The sequence below is a fragment of the Pyxicephalus adspersus genome, chromosome 2, assembly GCF_032062135.1.
Source record: "Pyxicephalus adspersus chromosome 2, UCB_Pads_2.0, whole genome shotgun sequence".
Taxonomy (NCBI): Eukaryota; Metazoa; Chordata; class Amphibia; order Anura; family Pyxicephalidae; genus Pyxicephalus; species Pyxicephalus adspersus.
In genome coordinates, this window is record NC_092859.1 from 136,091,447 (window position 1) to 136,116,196 (window position 24,750).

Sequence of the window (24,750 nt, forward strand, 5' to 3'; positions counted from 1 at the left end):
TTGGGTGACATATGATCACACCTTGGCATAGACAATTCCGTTCTCTTTGTGTCATTATTGTACAATATGCAGAATAGATGATTTAGGTCCATGATACCATAGCTTAGCTGATCCAGGTTTGTGGCTGAAGGAAGTATGACCGCTTCTGTGGGGGCAAATAAATTCTGAATTTCTTAGTTCAAAGAAAAGTCTTGTGTTGGCCAAGAATGCACAGTACATTGTGGCCGTCAAGCTTCTAGAAACCTCGCCTGGCACAAATTTTTTTTAAGCTGTGTGGGAAGAAATTGTCGGCAGGTGGCAGCCCCTGTATTGTGATCCAACTCTTCAGTAACCACCCAAAAACAGCCGGGCGGTTTCTGAAAAGTGCCGGGTGGTGCACCCAGCTAAAAGGGGCTGGGGAGAACACTGCCCAGGTAAATTCTAACCATATCTGATGATCAAAAGATGTGTGATGCTATATTGAAATGGGAGCAATATGTGCTGTGAAATGTATTGGGTTTATAGGAAAGTAATCTGTGCAGGTCTCCTGTCCCAGTTTCATAGTGGGACAAGTTTTTTTGAGGTTGTTCCTATCCTAAAGTGCTGAAGCTTGAGGGTGTTTAACCTTTCAGCATGTTATTTCATAACTCCATATTTTTTCTCTATTATTTTAGATGTGATTTGGAATGTCCTATATGCAGGTTTCTTGGCCACCAGAACAGGGTTTGTAGGAATGTAACTTTGCCATACATAAGAGTCAGCACAAGACATTTATTGGATTTGAATTAACTCCGAATTTGTTGATACTTTTAGAATGAACCCTGTTTCTTTTTCTCTCCTTGATTGTTGCTTATGCCCAAATGGGCCGGTGAACATGGGGGTAACGTCTAGGAATAGGATCAAATGTTGGATTTTCAGGGTTTTTTTTTTTTGATTAATTAATTATATACCATGGTAAAGCCTTTGTGAGGTATTGTATGACAGATAATCTGGCGCTATGTGTGAAAGCATTAAACTTGATTTAATAAAGCTCTACAAGACTGGTGAAGACTATCATGGGTGATCCAGTAAACCTGGAATGGATCTGGTCCAAACATTTGCTAAATTGCAAATTATTTTAATTAAATCCATTACAAATGTACTTATCACCCAGGTTCACCCATCATAGTCTATCTTCTCTAGTTTTGGGGAGCTTTATTAAATCAGGCCCATTGTGTCTGCATAGCATAAATGATTCATACACATTCATTATGTTTTAATATGGCAGAGTCTATATATGTCATTGTAGAATGTATGATCAAGGCATGTGGGTGACATTATGGTACCCAGTGTCAGAGATTATATATGTCATTAGGAATATATGATTCAGACACCATAGTATAGTATAGTATCTATAGTATACTATAGTATCATAGTATAGTATAAAACCTCATGGTGTATATCATGCATTCCTGTATGTAATATAGGGGTGTATTCAAGCAAAGACATGGCATGTATTATTTAGCAGTTTTGTGATTAAAATAAAGGTCCTAGGTTGATCAAGATTAATAATCTTGCTGTCGGTTCACTGTAGGACTTCTATTGGCTCTGAGATGAGGCAATGCAAGTTCTTTAGGATTCAGGGGATACGGTCTGTATGCACCAGTACTATATGTCCCTTGCTTTCACTGAGCTCATTTTGTGTGTTTCCCACATTTACTTCAACCTGCAATGACTGATGGGAATACTCGCTGATGTGTACATTTATAAAGTGGAACTAAACTGAAAAATTAAAAAAAAAATCACACCTAAAGCGTACCTAAACTCCGAATTTTCACTTTACATAAAAGGGTAGACAATCCTTTTATGTAAGGAAAAAATTCTATTTGTTTGTTTTTTAGGTACAAAATTAGCAGCACCGCCCCCTAATTCTCGATCGCCTAGGCAGTCAAGAATGAATGGGAGCGCAAAGCCTCCCGGGATACCTACATTACACATCCCGGGAGGCTCTTGGGCATCTCGACCATGCACAGAAGAAGCCTTTTTGCAAAAAGAGAAAAATTTGCCGATCTCACACATGCGCAGTGAGATTGGCAAGATTTTTGTCCAAACTACGACACCTGATCTTGCGCCGGGTGACATAGGAAGAAGAACCAGGAAGAAGAGGCGAAGATGGCACCTCCCAGCACGCCGGCTCAGATGGATACCAGGATGACGCGGGACACGATGGAAGACACCTCCGGATTGATCGACTGCTGTGTAAATAGAAGGTAAGTGTATTTTTTTATGTTTTTTTGTTTTTGTTTTAGGCACTTTTGAGTTTACTTCCTCTTTAACTTTAATCCCGCAGATCTCTCAATCACACTAGACTTTCAATCAGGTCCCGCGCCGTCCTGGAATTCTTCTTCATTCCGTTACGGAGGAAGCATTGTGCGACGCTATTTTTAGTCGTCTTCTTCATTCTTCTGGCTACGTCCCCGGATCTCATGGTGTGCAAGATCAAGTGACAAAGCCTGCTGTAAAGGGGGGTAGCCCTTCTCACTGCGCATGCGTGTTCACAGTGATGAATGTTACCATTTTCTTGATGGTTGTCAGGGGCTGGATCCCTCCTGCTTGTGTAAAGCTACGTACACACTTCCAATTATTATCGTTGGTAAACGAACGACGAACGATCCTGCACGATATCTGTGAACAATCGTATAGCACCGATCCTGTACATACAGATAACGACACGATCGTTCGCAGATATTGTACACGCGATAGATGCGATCGTTTGAACGATACAGGAAGTGACGTGCACCACAGGAAGTGAGCGAACGTTCGTTCACCGTGCATGCTCAGACCATGGACGATCAATGAACGACCGTACACACGATAGATGGTCAACGATCGTCGTCCAATCCGATCCGCCGGTCTGGTCGTTCATTTCCAACGACTATCCTCGTTCGTCGGCGTCATTGGTTACTTTTTTTACGAACGATTTTTGCCCAATCGATCGTTCGTCGTTCATTTCCAACGATTAAAATTGGAAGTGTGTACGCAGCTTAACTCTCTGCAGTGGGAAATGTTTTTCCTGAAGAGCATAGAAATTTTTAAAGCCGAACTAAACACTTGGGACCTGGTAGGTCCTTTATTTCAGAAGGGGAAAGCGGAGCTGTGCAGATGAAAGGGAGCAATTGGGCAAAGTTCCACTTTGTGTTCAAGCAGGGAGTGATCAGAGAAATTGCAATTGGGAAGGGCTTTATTGCACAAAGGACAAAGTTCGAAAGAGGAGCCCTAGTAATTTCATTTTATGATTGTGTTATGAAGAAGGCTTGAAGAATGTTGTTGGACTGGATGGAAGGGTATTTGTGTGTGTGTGTGTGTATTTATTTATTTATATATATATATATATATATATATATATATATATATATATATATATACACAAATACATATGTGTATGTATATTTAAATATTTTTTTTTTTGCAATATTTTTTTTAAATATTTTTTTTTTTATATAATGTTAAAATATGATGAGGGGTCTACTTTCAGGGGACTATTTATAAATATACAGGGTTCTCCCCAGGAACTTTTAGCTGGGCACACCACCCGGCACTTTTCAGCACCCACTCGGCTGTTTTTGGGTGGTTACCAAAGAGTTGGGTCACAATACAGGGGCTGCCACCTACCTAAAATTTCTTCCCACCCGGCTTAATCAAATTTCTGGGTTGAGCACTGAATATATTTACACAAAATTCATATTTTTCACATTAGAGTGCACTGGAGTAAAAGAACTGCTATTACTCTTTAAAAAATATATATAGTTTTTTTTTTTTTTTTCTTTTATTATGCAGGAACGTATTCCTTCACATATAAACTGGTATTTATATGGAATGGCCACCTAAAAAAATAAAAACTATAAAACATGGTGTTTGCCTAGAGTTCTGCTTTTCTATTTAACTTTTTACTGACCAAAGTAGCTGTCCCCTTGTAATGCCTGTACTGTCATCAGCTGATACCCAGATTCTGGCTTCTGCCAAGTTGGTGGATTAAAGACAATCACTACTTAGCTCATTTGAGTGGTTTTGTTATCAGGTGCCGCACATTGCTGGGTGTCCTACTTTTCATAAAATAATAGCGGCTTCCATTGTTGTCAGGATGGTGATAAATAGGTCAGATACCTAATATGTAATATTTGTAATACCTAATATGTTAATATGTATGGCTCAGACTTGGCAGAAGCTGATACCAGTTTTATTGTTTCTATGGTATGGAGTTTGTTCTACTGGAATCTGGTGTGTGCAGTACCATTCGTGTTGTGTGACATTATCCATTTTCATCTCTTTGACTTGGTGAATGTGTACATTGCTCATTCAGTAGTCTCAACTAATACGTTGTTTTTTTCTAATAATACCCTGTTTCTGAGGTTTCTGGTCATGAACTTGGGTGTTCAAAACCCCTCATTGTTCCTAATAAAAGAGGTGTAAGGAATGGGAGTGCTGGGGCACGTTTTTCTTTCTTGACGTAGGCTTTTTCTAAAAGCAGGTAGATAATGGAATACCACCCTTTATACATACAGCAAAGGTTAAAAATGCAAAGTTGATTTTAGAGGAGTGGTATAGATAAGACATGGTGGGATTGTTGGTTTGCGCGGCACCTTAAAAAAAAAAAAGAGTTCGTAGAGTTCACAGCATTCTCTCCAATGTTGACATCAGAGAATTGTATTACAACCTATGGCCTAGTTCAGGGGTTGCCAACCTTTTGGACGTCACGGACATGTGCGGGTAGCCGTGTGTCACTTAAAGAGGAAGAAACTTTCCCCATAGTAACGTCATGATGCCGGAACCCGGCCACTCTCCCATCACAGGTCTGAGACGTGGTCCTTCTCCTGACCCAACCAGCGTTCTGTCCCCTGGGGTTCTTCCAGAGGTTTCTAGGGGTTCCTTACTTAGCAATTTGTGCCTCTCAGGTCAGCTGAACTGACATCAATGATCTTTTCCTGTAAGGCTGACATTTTTCAGTGACCAGCAATGTAAGAGGAGTTCTTCCTACTGACCACCACACTAATGTACTGTAAGCTGTGATTACGGTAGTAATAGAAGGGGTTGCCTGAGGATCTGAAAGTTATTTCAAGGGTTCCCCCATGTAAAAGCAGAACTAAAGTTAGGTATTCATATTGATGCAGGTCATTATTGCAGAAACAGACCATTGATGTTACTTCTGCAGTAGACTTTCCTACCTGCCTGGACGTTCCAGGTATCTGTGAAAAAAAAAAAAGAAACATGCACAGGGTCAGCTTTGGCTGCCAGGGTACCTGGCATTGCCAACTTACCCTGTGCCTGCTGGGAATGAATGCCCGCGCAAGAATTGCGTGATCACAGCTATTTAATCAATATGAACCAAAGAAAGAAAATAGTGGCACCCTGCGAGGGGACTGGTGAATAAAGCAGGGTTTGGTTCTGCTTTAAAAGGTCATAAAGGCTTGCCTAGTTTATGCTGCAGTAAAGAGAAGCTTTGACCTTTTATTTATAAAATGCCTTTGAATACAAAAGTATTGTATTCATCCTCCGTCCTCGGAAGAGTTCCTTTATTATAATAAAAGGTCAATCCACCTGAAAGACAGAAAGTGTTCCAGAGTAACCTACATTAGTAGCCAGGTAGGTACTGGGGTTGAATCACTAAGGCTACATACACACGTCAGATGATTCTCCTCCGATAATCGCCTCTGGGCTGATATTGGATGAGAATCTGGCCAGTGTACAGCGCTCCTCATTCATGGATCCACAAAAGATTGTAATAAAAGTGAAAAAGGGGTAAGAGCACAACAGGGTGCCGCTCTGTCCTCCCCACTCCATAGAGCAGAGCGGCGCTGTATGTACAGTGCTAGTTGATGCTTTGCGCAATTTTTGTCGCTGGAAAGGATCGTAAAAGATCCAGCAACGAATATTGCATGTGTGCACTCAGCCTAAAGCAGATGGCTAGCCAAACTTTTGCCTACTATGGAACTCTTTATAAAGTGAATGCTAAGTAATACTTTGTGCACAAAATTGTTCTGTGCAAGATTTTTGTAAAGATAAAATCTTTGGCTGGCATCCAATTAAACCGCATTCAATGTACACTTTCCATAGTGAATGTCATATATTGTTAGTAAAACAACCCCATTGTGTGTCCTGGCATGTTTATAGCTGTGATCAATACAATAGTGCAGACACCACCGAATGACATTGTGCTTTGCAGATATTCTAGGAGCCTTTCATAAGACATTCTGGTGGTTGCTACTAAATAAATATTTCTAATAAATTGGAAATGTTTTTGTCTTTATTACAACATCACAGCAGTGAATCAGGACAATATTACTACAGATTCTTCAAGAAGTGTAATAGCAATTTAAAAGCTTTTTTAGCAATGTTCTTTCTTTTAGAGGGCTCTTTCTGTCCAGTTCTGACCGAACAAACTCTGACACTTTCAGATGGTGCCAGAGCTTACGGGTCAATATGGCTGTGATGGCAAGGTGTGGGAGGCCGATAAAAGCATTCACACATTACACTGGCCATGGTTGTTTTCTGTCTTTTTTATGACAGATTCTCTTTAATTTCTATATGACATATGTGTAAAGATACAAAATAGGAAGGGCAAATTGTATTTTTTTTTATAGGGAGTGTGCTTTTAAATGGCAGATGACAAATCCATTTAAAAGAGCTAGTAAAACTAATTTAAGTATTCCTGAGCTGAATAAATTTCCATAGATATCTTAAGTTTTAAGCGAGCAGCAGACACATAATGTGTGTACAGTTTGTGTACTTTTGTCCTTGGGGATGGTTTTGCAGATTTCTATTCATTTTCTGGATTCCCATTTGATTGGCTGTGTGTAAAATCTGGAAGTAACGGGACCTATGGGAGGCTGGCTGCCCTTAGATGCAACTGAGTACTCGCCAGGAGGTGAAAGCTCTTTGCTATGAAAAGGAATTCATTCAGAAAATCTTTCAATAAACAATACGTCTTCCCCACCAAACAGATTCTTTTATTACATATGCAGCATTGCTGGAAATGTGGTAGTGAAGACTAGGCATATTGAGGAAAGTACTGAAGTCTATGTAAAAATTGTACTTTAGCTTCAAGATTTCACAAAGTGATGAGGTGTAAGGCTAGGTACACACGTGCAAAAATTGTCGTTGGAAAGAATCTTTTACGATCCTTTCCAATGACAAAAGACTGAACGATGCATGAACGAGTGTTGTACATACAGCACCGTTCTGCTCTGGAGAGGGGGGGAGAACGACGGAGCGGCACCCTCCCTGCGTTCTTTCACTTTCATTACGATCGTTTCTTGTTTGTCGTTTATAGATCTGCCAGGACGGTCATCAGAACGTGCTGTACACTCGCAAGATTCACGTTTGATATCAGGCGATTATCGGACGGGAATCATGTGACAAAAATTGTAGCCTAAAAGTAACTACAGGCGGTAAAAAATGCCTGCCATCTACCAGTATGCTGCAGAGAAAGACTTTTCTCTTGGTGTAAGCAGTGGTCTCTCCACATGGCTACAACACCATATCCTGGTAAATTTCTCATTCCTATCATGTATACTAGCTGTTATGTCCCTCATCGGCATTATCTCATTAACCTTACGCAACCACATTCCCACCTTTTGCAGAGAATTGTCTTAGCTTTCTATCACTCCCCCTGGTACTTTGCTTCAAATTTATAATTAACTCCTTATTGGGTAACAGTTTTTCCATATTCTTTTCATCATGCCCCAACTGTCAACTTTTTAGTAACCACCCAAATACAGCCGGGTGGTTACTGAAAGTGTCGGGTGTTGTTCCCATGGTCTCCAGAGAACACTGGACTTTGTTCTTGTTTAGTGGCCTGCTATACAGTTTGGTCATGAACACAATTACAACCTCAAAGACTTCATCTAAAAACCAAGTGAGAAATGTCTCATCTACTGTACCTCTTCTCACAGATTCTCTGTTTAAACCTTCTAAGTAAGGCAGGTCAAACACAATGCATTCCCTTGTCTGAAATAGATGAGATTAATGTGGAAGGAGCCTCATCTCTCTAATTCTAGTATATGTATCAGCACTTTGATAACTATCATTACAGTACATGTTTTCCCTGAGAAATGCTTCATTAACCATTTATGAGCTGGAAGTTATCCATTAGAAAACATCTGGGACCTTATTCAGTATCATGTTCCTAAACTGGATGAGGGCCACAAAGATAGAGGGCCACGTACAGATGTAGACTATACCAGTTTGACATGTCTGCTGTAACTAATCAGGGAAATCATCTGGTAAACGGATATACATGCATGCTGTATAATTATGTATTGTAAGGCAGCTTCTTTAGTTCATCTGACTTTAGGAACTTTTAATTTATTAGGTTCGCTATGGTATGCGGTTTTAAATGCTCTCTGATTTACCCCAGCCTGCTGATGGGTGAAAGTGAATTGACTGACAACCATTCACTCTTGTTTCCACGTTGATGGTGCAGCACAATGCAGTAGAGCAGCCTTTCTCAACCTTTTTAACATTGTAATATTTCTTTTTAGGTCTTAAGGATCCCTTGCAAATATTTATGATATACCTAGTTCATAGAACATTATCATGGTGTTGAATGGGATGAATGGTTCTCACATTGTTGGCCAGTGGAGATATTGCCACTTTCTTAGGCTAAGTACAAACGTGCAATAATTGTCCTTGGAAAGTATTTTTCACGACCTTTCCAATGACAAAAGACTGCACAATGCATGAACAAGTGTTGTACATACAGCACCATTCTGCTCTAAGGAGAGAGGGAAGAACAACGGAGCGACACGCGGCTGTGTTTTCTCCCCTTCACTTTATTATGATTGTTCCTGGTTTGTGGATCCGCCAGGACAGACGATGGAGCAATGGACGATCAGTGTTGTACACACTCCAAATTCTCGTCCCATATCAGCCCTGAGGCGATTATCGCACGAGAATCATCTGATGTGTGTACATAACATTAGATAGCCAGATAGATTTTGGTGTCAATGGTCACTGACCTGAGAAGCATGAATTGCACATTGCCTATGGGAACAGTGGTTTTGTTGGCAACTGATTTATTGTACAGATATTTTCATTAATCTATACAGAATAAAGGGTTCCTTACATTAAATCAATTTTTTGGCCATGACCCGCTCACATTTGTGTAATACAGGACCTCACTTGATAAAGAATACTCCTATAGTAAAACTTTGTCATCCCCATTAGGAGGTGAATCAGGAAAAGGAAATGTTTTCTCATATTCTGATGCGTTTTGCCATAAGTCTTTTTATGGGGTGTGTTGGGACAATTGATGTGATGCCTATGGGTATTCATAGTGTCTCAAAAATTATTTTTTGTTGTTGTCATATTTATCCAGGATGCAGAGAGGGGTTAAACTTCAAAAGTTGGCTCTCTATTGTGGGATTTCGCCAAAAGGTAGTCCAAGCTGCCTAGTATAGCTATAGTCGGGCAGCAGCAAGCAACCAAACTATTCTAACACTGCAATAGGGTCTGGATTGCTCACAATGCAATCCTCTCTGCTTCCTGGTAAATATGGCTCGGTTATTTTTTTTTTACTACTACACAGTATTTATATAGCACCGACATATTCTGCAGCGCTGTACAAAATCCATAGTCATGTCACCAGCTGTCCCTCAAAGGGGATCACAATTAAATGTGCCTATCATAGTCAAATGTCTTTCATACAGTCATAAATGTCTTTCATACAGTCTAAAGTCAATTTTGGGGGGAGCCAATTTTGGCTGGTTACTATCTGAGGAGTTGGATCACAATACAGGGGCTGCCACCCACCTACAATTTCTTCTCATCCAGCTTAAAAATATTTATATTTAGCTGTCCATCTCACTGTAAAGATTTTCATATGACACAAGTTCAGTTTTATATTGTCTATATTATGATGGTTACGGGGCTCTATTTTGAACCTTTGTTGATTTACAGACTTGGCTGATTGCAAAGTGTAGGCAGCTGAATGCACACAGTGTGGTATAATAAGCTTTACCATGATCATTTGAAGCCTTAGTATAACAAGAGAATTAATTTGAGCTGGAAGAGCTTGTAGTATTCATAAACAAAAGCATGCATTGTACAAATAGAGGGCCAGCATCAGCCTAATTGTATTCATGTTTCTGCCTTGTTTTTAGGAGAAGCTGCTGGCTAATGTGTCACAACAGATGGCAGACATCAGTCGCTTAAAGGGTAAGACAAACACTTCCAATACATTCTTATGGTTGGATCAGATCGCATATTCAGTACCCTCTGTCTCTATTTTCAGCTGTACTATTCTTTCCAAAACTATAGTATTGTGACACAATTACAGATCACCAAGTTACGTTACACAATCATGTGTTGTAGTATGTTTGTAATCTATGCGATTGGCGGTTATACCTTTTTTCTACAGCATGTGCAACACAATAGACCATTTGTAGATGACCCATGAAGGACCCGTTGGTAAATGTTCTTGTTACCTCTAGCAACCGGTGCCTTTCTCCAATTAATCATCCCATGCTATGATAGGAGGTATAAAGGCACTTTCAGATTTCTATAGCAACAAGAACCAATTTTCCTTGAAACACTTTGAAGGAAAAGGCTTCTAGCTGGAAGATTAATGAGTGTATTATAACTGGAAATTACAATTACTGCTGCTTGCAGCAAAATTTGTTACCAGGTTATTGAAGTTATTTTAAAGCTGGGTTGGCAGTCTTGCTTTTATGCATAAATTAAGAGCAATAGCCTAAAATACTTACCCTTTTTAGGGGAAAATGCTGCCATTTTATTGTTGATTACGTGATCATGACAGAGATCATCAACTCTTTGTAAACTCCTGTATCTCTTTGTGAAAGGTGGAATTTTCGGCTTTTAACACTATATGATGGAAAAGTCTCGAAATGCTTACCATGTTGGATGAAAGTGTTGGTTTGAGCTTTTTTTCAGAGTTGCTCACATAACCAAGCACAAGCTAAAGCACATGATGGAAGTTCAGGAAAAGTTGCTGATTGAATATCATTTTCACAATCTTCTATTGTGGAGCACTTGCTCAAGTGACCATCAGCAGGAAGAGTCTCCAGATACAGTGCCTATTACTTTAAGACCTCATATTGGGTCATCTTTAAATGTATAATGGGATCCCTTCCTCATGGAATGCCTGGAACAGTAGTTTAAGAAAAGTCCTAAGCATAAATACCATCTTGGATTTGTTGGCCTTCACCACTCAAAAGTCATCTGTGTGTTTTGTTTGCAGAACAGTTAAATGAACTACGTCAAGAATTCCTGCGACAGGAGGATCAGCTGCACGAGTACAAGAACAATTACACCTCGCTTCAGAAAGCACTGAAGGAAGAGAGGTTAGGAATTAATCTTTATGAGGTGCTGCATTCGGCATGGTTACTTTGTGCTGTACTGAATCCACTAATCTTCTGATGTTCACATTAGTCAACAGTGTACGAAACAGCTGGCAGATCAGAAGCGGGAATATGAAGAGAACATTAAGAAACTCCAGCTGGCAAGCAAGGATAAGGTGAGCCAGATTCTGAAATGTCAAAAAATGTACAAAGTTTTGCAGTGCTTGTGTTTCTCAATAAATATAATTTTTTTTTTTTTTTATGTCAAGCAGGGTAAATAGATGTTTTTATAAAGATTTAACTATTTGGATTTAAAGCTGATCGTTTTTAATGTGAAGCAGAACTAAAAATGTAGCCAGGGCGCAACTCAATAATTACCAACTATACAGCATATATACACACGTGTGTGTGTGTGTGTGTGTGTGTGTGTGTGTGTGTGTGTGTGTGTGTGTGTGTGAAGTAAGCACAAAGCATTATTAGAGATCATGACAAAAAGCAGGAACGTCTGAAATGTTTTGAATGTGTATATATTTTTTGTTTTTTAAGTTAAAGAAATATATTATTTTTCCCATTTCATTATATATCTCTATACCTCTCTTGAAAACCAGACTGGGTTAATTTTTTCCCATCAGTAACAATATTGTACTTTTTTGTATAGGAGGAGGTAAAAGAACTGTTCAGAAATCCATTAGCAGGAGTTGATAATAAGTCTGAGAATAAGGTAAACGCGGCAGACAATGAAATAAAAGTCATACATGAAGAAGACCCCAGTAACAATGTGCATTATGATAAAGGTAAGCTCTTTGAATTAAGTGTGATGTAGGGGTTCAATTTCCAGAGCAATACCTAAAGCATATTTTTGAAATATATCACTCACTTTGTTTGATTTTAATATTGTGTAACCAACAGTAAGTACGTTTTTTGGCTTGTCGTGGCATGCACTCGCATGGCAATATTTATTATGCTTGTGGTTTTTTTTTTTAATCTGGGTAGACTTATCTGTGTTGCTAAATACCTAGATAGTGGTTTGCATAAATAACTTCACTAACACACACTGATTTATTCTTTAGAGGCTGCAAAGGTTGGTGGTGGTGGTGGTGGTGGTGGTGATGCTGGAATGCCAGAAATAGAGGACAGTGAACCAGCCAAACCAAACATTGTCCCAACTGGTGAGTCTGCAGGAAATATTAATTGTTGCATCCTTGTGCTCTTTCTGTGATTAACACCTAGCATCTCTCATACTTAGCTGTAAAGAAGGTAGACATTGGTGCCATTCCACATGAAATTGGGGAGTCTGAGAAACAACCTTCCTTACAGCCCGATTCCATAACTAACGCTCAAGGTATAGTATATTTTTCTAATTCTACTGAGATTTACATTTACTGTGCTTTACTGTCACTGCCTTAAGCAGACCTTCCACTGAGAGATTATGTAAGCTGTAATTGTTATACTCCAAAGAAAGTTAAGTGACTGGATGTTAAGCTGATCTTATGATGTTGGTGGTTGCAGTCAATGTGTGTGATAGGAATGCACTCCTTTATAGCAAACAGACCTTGTATTAGAGGAAGGGTGCTTGAAATGACACCATGTAGAACTTGTGGCGACAGAACACAAAGTGACAAGCACAGTATGTTAGAAAGCCAACATTTCAAAACTGTTTGGTGTCCCTTCTTCAGGGAGCCTAGGGACATAGTCACTGAAACATTGGCTTTACAGCATGTTGCGACAAACCTTTTTTAATAAAACACGAATCCTGTATTTTGGAGAGCTAAAAGAGAGATAAATGTACATCACATTGTGTGTAAGTTACCTGAACACCTGAGCTACACATTCATTGTGGGTCACTGATTCAGAAAGGTAAAGGATCAGAACATTAACCATACAATTTGTATTGTTCAGAACTAGGTCAGGAATGACATAATCTCTAAGCAACAGATCAGCTTTAAATATAAAAGCACAGGTAAAAGGCAATTTAATCTAAAAAAGTGATCTTATTTGTATCTAAGGGCATGAAAGAGGTTGAGTGAATTATTATTTTGTATCAAGGAGTGTGGATGCTACTGAGGCCCATCATTTAAAAATGGAGGAATGCTTGTGCTATCACTATAGGAAAAGGTTTTTTACAGCTATACCCAAAACCAGCATTCAACTTTTGGTTAAACACCAGTGGTTTAAATCACTTGTTGGCAAGGCCCCCTGGGCCCACATATGCTAAACACTTGGCTTTTAACCTCAACCTGTTGCATCAGTTGTCAAAGGTAATTTTTTACTAGAGAACCTGGAATTAGGTTCGCCCAAACATCAGTAGACCTAAAGGAAGCCTCCAAGAAGGACCTAATAAAAGTGGTATTCAACATAAGCAAGGCGTTGTCTATCTGCAACATGGAGCAGAGAAGGTTGGGAGAAAAAAATCCTAAATCTCCTAAATGCATCCATATCCATGATTAAAATTCCTGTCAGTTTTGTCAAAGGCTTTATTGGTGAGATTCCTTCCCTTCCTGTTTGGTAAAAAGGTTAGATCACCAGATCAGTAACTGAGGGAACGTCTCTAAGGCATTGTTCACCAATACAGTTACAGTGCACCTTACATAGTGTCTGACATACACAGCATGTCTGACATTCTCATTATATTATATATAACTCCATTATATGGAGTTTTATTGCAGGGCGTTGTTGCAATCAAACATCAGTACATTTTTGTGCAATGTCTCATTCAATATAATAAATGGAGTCAGCGTCCTAACGGACAGCCACATGAGTGTGTACGTTGAAGTAAGGTCCACACGAACACATCTGTTCTAGCATGAACAAATAATAACGGCAGCACAGACATGCTTAAAGTGTTAAGTAGGGCAATGCTACAGTCTTGGCTTGCTTTTCTGTTGTATATTTCTCTGTTGCAGATATTTCCTAACTTCTTCTGGGGAAAGGTTGCCGCAGGAGCCCCTGATAGCAGTAAAATTTAACAGGGGTTTTAACCTTCCCTAAAGGTTATAGATTAGAACTAAAAGCAAATTCTTTTGAATGGGGGTCATTCTAAAATTTAAAGTTACTACCTCTCGTAGGACGTTAAATAAAATCATTTTAATAGGACACGGATAACAACAAAAAAATGCTACACGCAGATTTAACTCACTCTACTCTGTCCAGTATTTTTTTTTTTTTTTTTTTATAGTTTTGGCTTTAGATGTTCTTTAAAGCCTTACTCGACCCAATTTATTGTTTTTGGTTACAGTGCTAAAAATAATTTTGTTTGCTTTCTATAGCTCTTAAACCCCATTGGGGATATTTTCTCATTTTCCTGTTACTGTGACAGCCATACAAGAAATTGGGATGTGTGTTTGTCACAGAGACTGGAAGGCGTGCACAACAATGAGAACATTTCTAACATTCTTTACACTCCTACAACTTTTTTGTTCTTATCATTCGCTTTTGGAACATATAAGGAAAACTTCTCCTACGCTAGGTGTACAGACAATAAAAACCTCACACTCTTCGTTTCTCAGTTTCAAGATGAAATACCCAGCCTCCCCTCTGGGTTAGATTAGGTGGTGGGTTAGGGCTTCATTTAAAAGTGCACTTATCCTTTAAACTTTAACAGTATTAGTTTGTATTCTTGTACATCCAGTCCTGAGTGTTACACAGTTTTTCCAGACTGTACATCAAGCTTGGTCATCTGACGTTAATGCAGCTCCAGCTTGTGACAGTAAAGGAGCAGCAGTGGACTGATGAGGTCCTTTATCTGCTTTGTCCTCATGCCAGGATGTTCCTGGTAAGTACCTGTGAATGCAGGATACCGGGTTACCCCAAGTCCTGTTCCTCTCTCTGTGTGAGCATTAAAAAACATAGAACATTTTTTTGTTTTCTTACCATTGTTCATTGCTGTTTATATAGTTCCACTTTATAAAGAACTAAATGTTTTAACAAAGCCATAATGTGTCCTTTCTCTTCTTTCCTAGTTAAGTACCTTCCTCCAGGAGCCAAAAATGACCAGGATACTCCATTAGAAGACAATAGCCTGCATTTGGGCCAGCTACCTGTGAAACAAATCCCCAAAGAGCCAAAGTCTATGATCTTTCCCAACTTAAAGCAAAGTAAGGCTAATTTATATGTTTATGAGTAACTGAATAAATACTGAGAAAGGAAAGTCTTAATAAATAGACATCTGGATGACAACTGTCATCAATATGGATAAAATTGTAGCTATTTCACTTTTGGCAGGGTTTCTGTTCTGTAATATTGCATATCTATGTAAATAGTGAGAATTTTTTTATGGTGTATAGCTGTCTATTTTACTCCACCTAAGAGTATTTAGAGTATTCACCAATGTGAATGTTTGACGCATGCAGCTTTTTAGGATCAATTAGATTGGGATAAAAGGATCAATTTAAAGACTACGACACACGATGCCTGAACTGAATTGCTGTTACCTTAGAAAGATTTTTAGGCCATCTTGGTTGGTTTAAATAATGAATATTGTAAGTTATTCAATATGCATCTATTGTAAAAGTATTGCAGCCTCACATGGTAAGAGCGAAATGGGAAAATGAAATTAACAAAGAAAGCTTAGAAAAGCTCTACATCGCCACCTGCTGACCGGATTTCACAATATAACAAGTGGATTTCCAATGAAAAATCTAGCTTGCTTCAGATATGGCAGCAACAAACATTAAGGTTTCAGTTTAAAATTTAGTCCAACCAAATAATTTCTTGTTATAGATGGACTGGGGAGCAGAACCCCCCTAATATTTATCTCACTTGAAATCGGTGACTTAAGACACTGTTTTCTAAAGGTACTTTTTGTATTTCAATATTTTTATTGAAGTTTTTAGAACAAGTAGTAACATTAAAAACTCGTTAACGAACAATCACATTAATAATTACAGCAGGGATCAAAGACAAAAAAACCAAAAATAAACAACTTGTAACCATAAGAGACATCTGTGTTATAGTGAAATGTAAAATTCAATAACAGCAATCAGAACCCGTAATTTTCACCATCCCGGTATAAGACCAGAGCAAAAACAGAGAAATATGGAGAAATAAAAGGAACTATTACGGTTAGGAGAAGAGAAAATGCCTCTCGCACTTTGACCCTGACTCTTAACACAAAACGAACAAACAAAAGGAAAAACACAAAAGGGTGTAAGGAAAGGGAAACAAGAATTAGGAAAACAACAACAGGGTGTTGGGGAGGGAGGGATAGAGGAAGCACTATCGGAGTCTAAATACAAAGCAAAAATACGAGTTGAGGTCCCATAACCAGCTATTATGAACCGGTATATATTAACCATGGTTCCCAAACATCCTCAAATCTGCCCAGTGAATTTGTCATTCACCATGATCCAATTCAGTTTGGAAGCTATGCGTTCTAAGGGAATTGTAGGTGCCTTCCAGGCTTTAGCCAATGCAATTCTACTTACCACCAGTAGCAGTCTAATCAGTTTTTGGGTGGGTTTCGACAATGTTATATCAATTTTACTAAACAGTGCAGCTTCCACGGTGACCGGAATCTCCTGTTTCACCACTCTTGAGATTAAGGTGAATACTTCATTCCAGAACCTCTTGGCCACCGGACACGTCCACCAAATATGTACCATGGAGCCCCTGTCCCCGCACCCTCGGAAGCACATAGGAGAGACAGAAGGGAACATCCTTGCCAATTTAGCTGGAGTGAGGTACCATCTAAGGGCTACTTTATAGTTGTCCTCCACCACCCCAGAGTTGAGAGATATTTTAGATAGGGCATACATCATATCCTGCCAATCCTCCAGATCCAACACAATGCCCAATTCATTTTCCCATTCCCTCATATATCTCAATTTTTTATGCTGGTCAATTAATACCGAGTAAATAACCGAGATTTGCCCCCTCGTGTTAGCTATAGATGAGCAAGTGCTTTCAAAAGGCGAGGAACACATGGGTTTTGGGGCGTCCCTAACTATCCGAGAGATAAAGGAATATAAAGGTACTTTTTGATAGCAGATGTACTAATCTTTATACACTCTTTCCCTGCTACTTCAGCGGCCTCATTTTATTTCTGTAATCGCAGTATGTGGGGCATGTAACCTTCACCTTTGTAAGAATGCTTGGGTTGGAAAAGCCAGTTGCCAGGCTCAAATACAACAAGAGGGTGGTGAGGGTGTTGGTAACCTAATGAACTAGGGTAAGCTCCCATGCAATAGATTTTTAGTCTTGTTGTGATCAACAAAAGTAACACAAATAATACCGCGAAAAGCTGTCAGGTGGACCAACATAGCAACCCTGTTGCAACGGGGGATGTCCCTGTTTTTCTGTATGTAGGCCCATAAGTTGGTAAGTTGTAATTCAAGTCAGTCTATAATATAGATTTGTGAGGGTTTCCAATCTTGAGTAATTAAATTAAAAAAAAAATTGAAATTCAAGAACTTATATTGGCTTCTCTGTACCTTAAGTCAACCATGCAAGATCAGAGTTCTACCTCTAGTGCTCTAATTCTAACCATAAGTTCTAACTCTTCTGCTCTGCTGAGTTGCCAACATAAAACAAGCAACCAGACGGTAGTGTTTCTCAACCAGGTTCTGTGGTACCCCAGCGGTTCCTCCAGAGGTTATTAGGGGTTTCTTAAGCAATAATCGGTGTTAGGTCTGTTTAACCTACACCAATGGTCTTTTTGACTATCAGTAGGGGTGACATTCTTCCCACTGGCCACCGGAGGCATTCTTCCTGCTGACCGCCACACTATTGTACTGTGTGCTGTGGATATAGTAATTATAGCTGGGGTTCCCTAAAGATAGAAAAGATATTCCAAGGGTTTCCCTAAGGTAAAAAGGCTGCATTATAGAATGGAACCAGGATCAGAAAAAAAATCCTAGAGCCTACTTTTTATTTTCCAGGTTCACTTTAATTTCAGCTTGCGAGGACACATATTACCAGGTTTACGTTCCTGAGACATATAAGACATATAAGAAACTATATAAAATGTTTAATTTCCAAATAAATGTATCACTGAAAGCTGATTACTATAGAGCAGGCTCACACTAAACTTTAATCTTTTGCTTACTTATTATTCTTAGGCTGACTTTACTCTTCTGCTTTTTGGTGAAGTGCTTTTATTGCAATGCTCATTAACACACTCCTTTTTTTTTGTGGTAAATTGCAGTTCCATTTATTTAAAATTTCAATACATTAGGTCACAACACATGAACATTGCCATGATGCAGGTCTTAGTTTTTTTCTGGGCTACATTTAAAAAGGGAGATTGGTTTTCCATTTGTTGGGATGCTGCTGAAATGCAACCTAATGGCTGGAAAATTGTAAAGGAATCTTAAAAGGAGCCCCATGGAGCATTATTCATTTCTAAAATAAAAGAACATATTACTTATGCAGAGTAATGTGACCATGCCTCTGGTACAGGCATCTTTTAACCCCCTATATATTTGTCAGTGCTGCCTTGCAGATTATCATTTCTCATTTGCTAGCACAGATTTGCAGTAATGGCTGCTTTTTGGATATCGGTGGCTTCCCTACTTAATTTACATTTACAAATACTTATAAAATATTTTTTTCATACCTGCTAAGCTTAAGAAACTTGGTGTTTGCATTTCCTTGTTATAATTTCCTTGTATTATACCATTTGTTATAAAATAAAATTGTCCCATATAGTCCCTTGTTATCAGACTTTGTTAAAGGTAACCCAGCTTGTTTCATTATTTTTCCCTAAGAAAAATGGTGATGTTTAAACGGGATAATACAAATTAGATTAACACCTAAATTCTTGCTTTTTGCGTGTAATGTATATTGCAGCAGATATCTAGCTTGAGAAGTGTAAGAGCTGCTGGTTATGTGACTTGTGTAAACTGATTTCCTGTCAGTGCTCCTTCAGATAGAATGTTTATTACACCATTTGACATACATATAAATAGCTGTACAAAATCGGAGAACACATACTGTACTTTGTTAACTAAAAGAGACTTCCAGATCCTGTCTGTAGTGTAATCCTTTGGAAATTCTGACAGCATTCCAATTGTACAAAAATATTTTTCCCAAGTACGAGCTCTAAACTTTGATTATTCTCAATACTGAACAAAATTGTTATTTAAATCACTTTGTCCATATAAAACATAAATTAGCTATCCTGGCAATATTTGTTGGTAGAATTTCTTTTATACAGTTCCCCATTACCATCATCTTTCTTTTTCACTCAACGTTCTCTAATGTTCACTAATGACTTGTCTTCATCACCCAGAGCCATTTTGCTGCATGCCATCACTGGCTTTCTACATTCATCCTAAACTCTCTGCTTGAGCATTCTTCTTTATCATTCGCCTTCAACTTTTCTTTTTTGGCTTTTGGTTTTGTTTATGCATGTACCCAATTTTTTTGCCTTATTTATAGCATACCTCCATGGCCTGCATCCTTCTTTTTTTTTTTTTTTTCCCTCCTAAAAAAAAAAAAAAAAAAGCATTTTTCTTTTGTCTCCTAATGCATGAACCCCTTGTTTGCCATTTTTTTACATGCATGTGCTGAGTTTTTTTTTTTGTTTTTTATCCATTCCCCCCCATTTTCCAATATAAGTTTTTTTTTTTTTTCTTTAGTAAACCTTCATGCCCAACTACATGCTTTGATTACGCTTCCATTAGGATGCCTTCTTCTAGTCCCAGCCTCATGTGGCATCAAGTAGAAACATCCATGTATAATGGGTACCATGTACTTTGATCTTTTAATTTTCTGACCTAAGCTGTAAAATGAAGTCTGATTTTTTTTTTTTTTTTTTTTTTTTTTTTTTTTTAATGTGCAGCACTCTATAGATGGCTCAGTCTTTGGGTTTGAAATCCTGTCCTGTCTGTTCTGATGATCCTTAATTTTCTCAAATTTTCTTTTCTGCTTTTCTCTTCTCTCTTGCTATTCTCTTCTACTTTCACTCCCGACTTCCCAGGTCGGTTTTTTGATGAGAATGAATCCCCTGTAGATCCTCAACATGGTTCTAAAGTGGCAGATTATAACGGGGATGATGGGAACGTGGGTGAGTACGAGGCAGACAAGCAGGCTGAGTTGGCTTACAATGAGGAAGAGGATGGTGATGGGGGAGAAGAAGATGTACAAGGTGAGCGTGGGCTCTGTGTAAATTATACTATTGAAGCTACCCCCATTCTAGCTATGGCTTGGTCGCAGCTTGCAGGCACTTCCTTCATGTTATGTAAAAAACATTTAAACCATAGAATCAAGAACAAAAGTAATTCATAACAACTACTCAAGTGTTTGCTTTCCTCTGTTTTGCAATCATAAACTGTTCTGGAATTTCTGATGTTATTAGATACAGTTCATCATTGCTCTGTGCACAGAATTATTTGACGCCTGTCGTTTGGAGAAATTCAGGAGTTGCTTTTACTGGAAATCTTTTATAAACGTTAGACTCTTGCTTGTCCTTGGCTTTCAATGCTGTTATGAGTCAAATATGCATCAAGTAAAGTCAGACCTCCTCGCCTGTCATGTTATAAATTAGGCCCCCTGAGACAAAAATAAAGGGCCCAACAGCCTTTTTACCAGAAAATCTGTATTGTTTACAAATTAACCATTTTTCTTTTCTCTTATTTCCAGAATTTCAAATTTGCTACTTTCAGTATTGAAAGATGGTGATTGCTAGATTGAGTGAATGGCAACCAACCTTATTATCAAAAGTTGGTGTTCACCACTTTGAAAATAAGGAACAGTGTATGCTACAGTGGGGATTAGTGGTGTGTGTTACTTTTGCACCTTTAAATGAAGAGGCAAGGGGCTACCAGTGATCTCTACAGGTCCTTTTAGCCAGGGGTACAACCCAGCACTTTTAAGTAACCACCTGGCTGTTTTTGGGTGGTTACTAAAAAGTTGGGTCTCAATACAGGGGCACTGGATAGTTGGGGCATAATACAAAGATAATGCAAAAGTGTGATATACTAAAGGGGTGGACATTTGAAAGTTGTTACAAAGTTCCAAGGGGGAGGGGGCTTAGCGCAGTAGAAAGCCGACCAAATTGGTAGCACTAAGTTTGTCATATGTGGCCCCATCCACTTTTTGACCACTCATCTACAGCTTCTTATCCAGCCTAACAAAACTCTGGGGAGAACACTGGGGGGCCAGTATCGCTACATTTCTGGCAGCAGTATCATAAGTTTATTCTAAATAGTATCAATAAACCTGGAAAAAGTGGTGAGCAATTCTCCATTTAATTTAATTAGGTTGCTAATTGCCTTTTATGGGTAATTGCAGTTTAAAGAGCTATCATGATTTCCATCATACAAAAATCCACCCCCTTCTATTTTATAAATGTGGTGATAGGAAAATGAAAATGGTGACTTTTTATCTGATCGCCACTTTATGAAAAATAGACCTCAAAATGTTAGAACTAACATCATCATAGCAGCAAGGGAGCATCAAAAAGCATTTCTAGAAGATGAACATTGGTGCTGCTGCATTTCTTAAATGACAGGTTAAAGAAGTTGCACTTTATATGTATTTTGCATGCATCTATTATATTACATTTAAAGTTGTATAATTAGTAACGTTTCCTCTTTTCTCAATATAGAATTATCATTCTTATGCATTTTATATTCTTTATTGATCAAACACACTTCTAGCTTTTTGTCTGTAGCGCTACCACATTGAAGAAACAAAGCCACTTCCATTTTATTAGAATATAAATGTTGGTTCTTTCTACTTTCTAAGTGGAATCCTTGTTGTGTTTCTTCATAGTGCTATATATTTTATAATATTAAGCTTTATTTTTGTGTTATTGTCTTAAAGTTCTAGAGCAGTTTGGGTCTCTACATCTGCCTAGCAGCATTATGAAATCACTTTGTAGGCCTTATTCAATAAATTGTGCTAAATCCTAATGTGTACACAGTTTTTGAATAGAGCAGGGAGTGCTGAAAACTCCTGTTGGCTTACTTTTGTGTCCCATTGATGAGATTCTTGTCCTGGAAAAGCAATGGAAAGTGATAAGAAACCCCCACAAAGACACTATTCCTGCCTTGTTTGCATTGAAAACTCTAAAATTTTGGTGTTCACATCATTTTTTGTCTGACATATAGGCCCTGATTTATTAAAGTTCTCCAAGGCTGGAGAGAATACACTTTCAAGAGTGAAGCTGGGTGATCCAGAAAACATGAAATGGATTTTTAAAAATAATTTGCTGTTTGCTAGCAAATGTTTTGAATCCTGAACCAGATCCATTCCAGGTTTGCTGGATCACCCAGCTTCACTTCTGAAAGTGTATTCTCTCCAGCCTTGGAGAGCTTTTATAAATCAGGACCATAGGGTGAATTTCCCCTATAGGGCAAAATAGGCATTTAAGAGATCAAAAGATCGAACTGCTCCCTGCTTTGACAAAAACTAGAAATAAAATGATCCTTGCATACACTTTGAAGTGCTTATAGCACAGACACACACACTAAAGTATTAATATATAGGTAAGACACAAAAACCTCCTGGGGGGTTCATTTCTGTCTGGTTTTATATGTCTAAAAGCGGTACATTGTTTTTCATGAAAATTTATTTTACAGTATAATATAATGGTATTAGAGTATATAGAGTATAAAAAAGTTTGAAACACAAAATCATGTCAAAATAATAAATTAAATAAAAAAAACAAAAAAAACATTTAACTTTCAAAATAAAACAATAATAATAATGTACTCTACTATTACTATTATACTATTATATTATACTGTAAACTAAATGAAAGACATGTACTGCTTTTAGACATATAAATCCACTGTATTGCATTCAATACAGTTATTTTGTATTTAATGCAATACAAAAAGATTTGAATGTCCTGCCCTGAACGGAACGTCCGCACACACCGACATCACGGGGAACTTCCTGGTGACTCCTGGAGTGCAGGGAACCCCAGCCGTAGGAAGAAAGAAGACGCGAAGGACGACGAGGGACACCGGCAGATCAGGTAAGACTCGATTTAATAATATTTCCTGAAGGTTTGGCTACCCAGAGTGTGACTCGGGTTACCGCTTCCAGCTTCTTTTTTAAAACAAACCACCCCTGTATCTGTAACCATTGTGGAGAAATGCCATTTTCAAAGCTCTTACATTAAGTAGACACCGGTATGAGTCCAGTGTAATGTTTTCCTTCACAGTTCATTTGTATTGAGCTGTGTTCTATGGCCATTCAGGGGCTCTGTTTGATCCACTTTGCAATGTTCTGCAGGACACGGCATGTCCAGTTGAGATGTGTTAAAACAGGCATAGCAGGTTGCTGTTTGCAGTTAGAGCAATTCATATGCAATTGAAACATGTATTTAACCCCCCTTGCAAAAAGCGGTAATCCCGAGTCACACTCGGGGTACCTTTGAGGGTCCCTCTTACCTTATCCCCGCGCTCCAGCCGTGATCTCACGATCCCGCTGTGATGGCGGGGTGCTTCTCCGTCAGGGGGGGGCGTGGCCGGGCGGGAAATTTAAAAGCAGATTACGGAGTCCCCACCACCCCGATGCACGCATCTGCAGTTAGATGCGATGCACCATGCAGGATTTCTGCTTGGTGCATCGCATCTAACTGCAGATGCGATCACCAATAGTAAATCCAGAGGGTGATGCCAGCGGAGATTTCCCGCTGGCAGCACCCCCTGGATCTACTGCCTGCTCCCTGCTCGCATCACCCGGAGGCTGATCTCCAGGTGATGCGAGCAGGAGAGTGAGCAGCGGGGACATCATCCCCTACTCTCGGAGGCTGATCTCACCCTCCGGGAGTAGGGGATGATGTCCCCGCTGCTCACTCTCCTGCTCGCATCACCCAGAGATCAGCCTCCGGGAGATGCGAGCAGGGGAATGAAGTAGGGCGGGGACATCCCCACCGCATCACCCGGCAAGATGTGTGACATCTTCCGGATGATGCGGTGGAGTGATGGATTCTGGGGGCGGGAAATTTAAAAGCAGATTACTATGTAATCTGCTTTTAAATTTTTTTTTTAGAGTAAAAACACATAAAAACATATAATAAAAGTATAAATACATATTGTAGTTCACCAAGCATCATTGCCCAGTGCCCTGATTTACATTTTGCACGCTATTAGCCCTGACCTTTTAATGACTTTTTAATCACTTCCTGAATTGAAGTAAATTTTTTTTTCTAAAATCTGCATATAATTTATATTATTATTTATCAATAATATTGCACCCTTGTTTGGAAAATTTCAGAAGGAAATTTTTGATAACATTTTTTTTTTTTGGATAAATTACATTGTTTTGGGCTAATATTTCATTATTTTTTAAAATAATGATTTATAATTATGTATTATTTTATAAATTATGATTCTAATATAATAAATAAATATAATAATTATACCCGGGAGTTAATCCTAAGAATTACAGGCCCACAAGATAAACAAAAATTTCTACGCAAAAAAAATAGGATCACTTTTTGCACCAAAAAATGACAGAATTAGAACGCTAGGGGGGTTAAACG

The 24,750-nt window shown here is 38.7% G+C and overlaps 1 protein-coding gene across 2 annotated transcripts in view; it reads left to right on the plus strand.

The window, feature by feature from the left end:
- GOLM2 (golgi membrane protein 2) overlaps positions 1–24,750 on the plus strand; it is a 32,621-nt gene that overhangs the window by 2,352 nt on the left and 5,519 nt on the right. Inside the window, exons 2-9 of one of the 2 annotated variants that reach the window (XM_072402529.1) lie at positions 10,116–10,170; positions 11,213–11,315; positions 11,404–11,488; positions 11,971–12,106; positions 12,383–12,481; positions 12,559–12,654; positions 15,272–15,406; positions 20,230–20,397. In XM_072402529.1, the coding sequence (XP_072258630.1) occupies positions 10,116–10,170; positions 11,213–11,315; positions 11,404–11,488; positions 11,971–12,106; positions 12,383–12,481; positions 12,559–12,654; positions 15,272–15,406; positions 20,230–20,397 (877 nt within the window). The remainder of the gene's footprint in view (positions 1–10,115; positions 10,171–11,212; positions 11,316–11,403; positions 11,489–11,970; positions 12,107–12,382; positions 12,482–12,558; positions 12,655–15,271; positions 15,407–20,229; positions 20,398–24,750) is intronic. The other variant, XM_072402530.1, reaches the window with a different exon arrangement.